Raw genomic sequence first — 3,863 nt, 5'->3', positions numbered from 1 at the left:
GGGTCCCAATCCAAAACTTTCAAATTTTCAACTTTTTGATCAATAGGTCGAAATGAGCTCGGGTACATTAGGACCCAAACTAAAGATTTACCTAGCCTAAAATTAATATTCTGAATCTACTGGCATAGTCAGAATTTATATTCGAGATTGTTTCACTAAAGTTTTTTTTCCGATGGCTATATGGAACCAATGAAGACTTCTAAATAGGGAATTGGTCCTAAAAATCAAATGAATTGCCCAGTGATCGAACCATCGATCCCCACAAGTCATAAATAACGTTGGGTGGCTATGGAAAAGGTGAAATGGTAAAGATAAGCGTAAATATAGAAAATGACCTAATGATTTATTATAGAGGGTTTAAGCCTTATGAGTTGGTCTTCTGTATAATTCAAGACCTCACTTATTTCTAGGCAAGTTAAAGTCTAGATGGTTTTGACCATTCACTGTGGTTAGATTATTCCCTCATGGTGCTGTAGTATTGAAGATAAAAGGTAAAGATCCCTTCAAAGTAAATGGGCATCATGTGAAACACTATTTGGGTAATCTTAAGAAGGCAGAGGTAGTTGATAAGGTCAGCCTTAGCAAAGTTGAGTAGACAAGGAAACATGGTCATGCCACGACAGTAAATAAGGCATTGCTTGGGAGGCAACCCAAGGTTTTTTGGAATTTTTGCATCTGTATTAGTTCCAAACTCCTAGTGCATCTTAGGTGTGTCCTTATCCCCTTGCTTTACATTATTTACATACACTAGGGACACTGCATAGTCTTTTAGTAGGGGCAGGGTATACATACCCACTATGGGATTTTATTATCGTGCTTCTTTTCTTGTTGGCTGTAGTATAGTTGTAGAACCAACATGTCTAGGTTGATTTTGTGTCGTATTGTGTTTTGTTTAATATTGTGATATGTTTTTATGTAATTAGGATATTTTTAGTATCTAGGGCAATTGACCTGTTTGTGTGCTGGTTTATGAGAAAAATTATACCCCTCAAAAAATTTTTTTTAGAACTGTGTGATGTGTATATATGTGTGACTGTTGTGAATCCCATTATGGCATTAGGATTAAGGACAAGATAATCATAGCTAATAATTGCATGAAGCAGTTAGGTGGTAGCTTGTGATGTGACTCTATGCCATGTGTGTGTGAGAAACTACTTAGTTCTCTTTGTGTGTTATAACCAGAACTTTTATGGTTAGTCTTGTCTAGTTTGTAAGATAGTTGACTAGGAAAGGATCGTAGGTCATTATTAAAATAAGTCTACGCTTAGCCTAAATGTCCTTCCATGTGTGAATAAATCCTTTGATCCCTATTTTTGAGCTTGTATAGCCTATTTTTCTTGTTACACCTTTCTTCTTCCCATTTATGTTACAATAAACCTGTTTTGGACCTGGTCATTTTTGGACATTATGCACCTCAACTCAAGCAAATTTTCCAAGTCGAAAGTGGCTATCATAGGAGTGTGTAATATAAAGTGAACATGAAAAAGGGTAAAATAAGAGAAGAGAATAGTAGGGCTAGGTGTGGTTGAAAAAAAAGCAAAAAAAAAGCAAAAATTTTGTAAAAGAAAGAAAGAAAAGAATGAACAAAAGAAACCACACCCACCTAAATGTGTAATAAAAGAATAAAAAGGGAGAAATAAAGGTGGAATTAAAGGAAGGTTAATAAGTAGACCTCAAAGTAAGTGTAGTTCCAAGGGGGCTTAGTCTTTAAAAATATCCATATAAATCATAAAAGCCCCCAAGTCTACTATACAAGCTAAATAAAGTCCTATAGTTATCCTAACCTAATTATCTGAAAGCTAAGGTAAAGAAAATAAGGGCAATCCTATGGTATTTGATGCACATTTGTGGAACTTATCTTGTGAGTATAATTGTCTCTTAACTGTCACTACATTAACATGGATGATTTCATATGAGTGATTAGGACTTTTGTTGTGAGGGAACACGGGTTGTATTGCTAGTTGCTTACTTGTTTGGGTAGTGTATCTTGTATATATGCATGGTTGTTTGTTTGTAATGTAATGCCATATCTTGATTCCTTAATATCACATTGTTATGCTTTATTGATACACACAGTTGGTTTTGAAGTGTTAAAATAGGAGGGGTTAATGTTTTTGAGCTTAAAAATGATGATTGGCTTCCGTAGATAACTTAGGTTTCTCCTAGTTAAGCATCGTTGTTTTATTTTGTTGTGTTGTGTTGCCCGAGGACATGAAAACTTTATAAGTTTAGGGTGTTGATGTTTTATGGTTTCAAATCTCTTTAGATGCTTACAATTATGAAAATATGAAAGTAACTTAGGTGTTTTTGTTAGATATGATGTGTTATGTGTTGTGTAACAGAATAAACAATAATATTGTAGAATAAGAGGGAAAGAAAGATTTTTTCTCTTACCCGCTTAGCTAAGACTGAATTTTGCACCTTCTCGTTCATTATATTAGGTTGTGCCGAGTCAAATCTGCTCCCTTTTTTTTCCATTGCAGAAAAGAGATCCCTTCCCCTCGCTTTCCAAAATGATGAATATGAAGTTCAGGAGGCTGCAGGTACTATGGATCCTCTGACACCCGATCGGGTTGCTTTCCCAGGTCTCGCCGGTGTTGCCTATAGGTCGTGATGTGCCTTGAGATGGCCGTCTCATCTCTAAAAGCCCAGCTCGCGAGGCGTCCCTCTCGCAGTAGGGTTCCAACCCTCGCCTCGCTCTTGTGACATGCTATGTTTCCCCTCTCTATTCCCAAGTAAAGGGTGACTCCCATGCGTCAGTTTGTGGATCGCGGTCTCACACACTAATCCCTACAGGTGCCCGTAGTAGGCCGGCCACCCTACCTAAACCAATTATCATATCGGTCCCTACGCCTCATTGCTGGAAAGGCTCGGCTTCAAAACCGTACGTGGAGCTTCCGCCTCATACGGCTCCTCTAGGGATGGAGGTAGGCCCAGCCCAGGCTTGTGCGGTTAAGGTTGTTGTACACGACCTCATAAGAAAAGAATGAAAAAAACGATGTTTCCTTTCCAATGAGTCAAGTGGCTGAACGCTCCTGCATTAAGATTGAAAACGAAAACTTGTCGTCAAAACAAAAAAAAAGGCAATCAATCAGAAAAAAGAAAAAATATGGAAGTAGTGAATCAAGATCTAGATGGATCCCTATCTTTATCTCTATCCACGGAGATACCTATCTATATGGAGAGAGATCTATCTATGAATCGGCCTAGACTATCCTCTATCCGGATAGATATGTCCCTATGAGCGACTACGCCGATCTTTATATGTTTTGGCCACGTCCCTTTCCGCTCCAAAGAAGAAGGTTTGGATCTTTCAATCTTATGTCGTGAGGTATGTGACCTATGTTAGGTCCATAAGATACCACTGCTTTTGGTGTTTTATGATTCACCTCCGAATAATGAGTAGGTAGTTCGATCCTTTTTATTTTGATCTTTTTAGTAAACTGATGGGGAGATGCGGAGCAATAGGTCGAATTACTATATAAAGAAGAGTTGTAAACTATAGGACTTCTTGTTCGAGTAGGAATATTTCGGTTTTTCTCGTTCCTTCTCTTCGATAAGAATAGGGATTTGAAATGATACAAATTCCTCTTCATTCTATTGTGCTCAGTGAAAGAACTGCCTAAGCATACTTTTTTGGATCCAAACTTCTTTGTTCTTTCTAAGTCTTCTTCTTGCATAGAAGAACGCAACTGTTGCAAAAACCAGGATTTTAGTAGTAGGCGGCATCCCCTCTTAGTTTTGAGTAGGCGGAACCATTCTGTTTTGGTTCTTCTCCACGGGTGATCCAGGAATTTGCCTATTATTTTCTCAATAGAGATTTCGATATAGAAGGATCTCTTTATTTCTTCACCGCGGGTTCT

The 3,863-nt window shown here is 37.9% G+C and overlaps 1 protein-coding gene across 1 annotated transcript; it reads right to left on the bottom strand.

Annotated features, from left to right (window-relative positions):
* Window positions 1–2,658: 2,658 nt before the first annotated feature.
* Window positions 2,659–3,863, bottom strand: LOC124887375 (ribosomal protein S4, mitochondrial-like; the record flags this gene model as incomplete). Its single annotated transcript, XM_047396973.1, is given in 1 exon segment — window positions 2,659–3,863. A coding segment is annotated over 1 exon segment (603 nt), but the record flags the coding sequence as incomplete, so codon positions are not given.

The sequence above is a fragment of the Capsicum annuum genome, chromosome 9 (assembly GCF_002878395.1).
Source record: "Capsicum annuum cultivar UCD-10X-F1 chromosome 9, UCD10Xv1.1, whole genome shotgun sequence".
NCBI classification, from domain to species: domain Eukaryota; kingdom Viridiplantae; phylum Streptophyta; class Magnoliopsida; order Solanales; family Solanaceae; genus Capsicum; species Capsicum annuum.
Note: the sequence above shows the minus strand (reverse complement) of the source record. Positions and strands in the feature narration are given on the sequence as shown.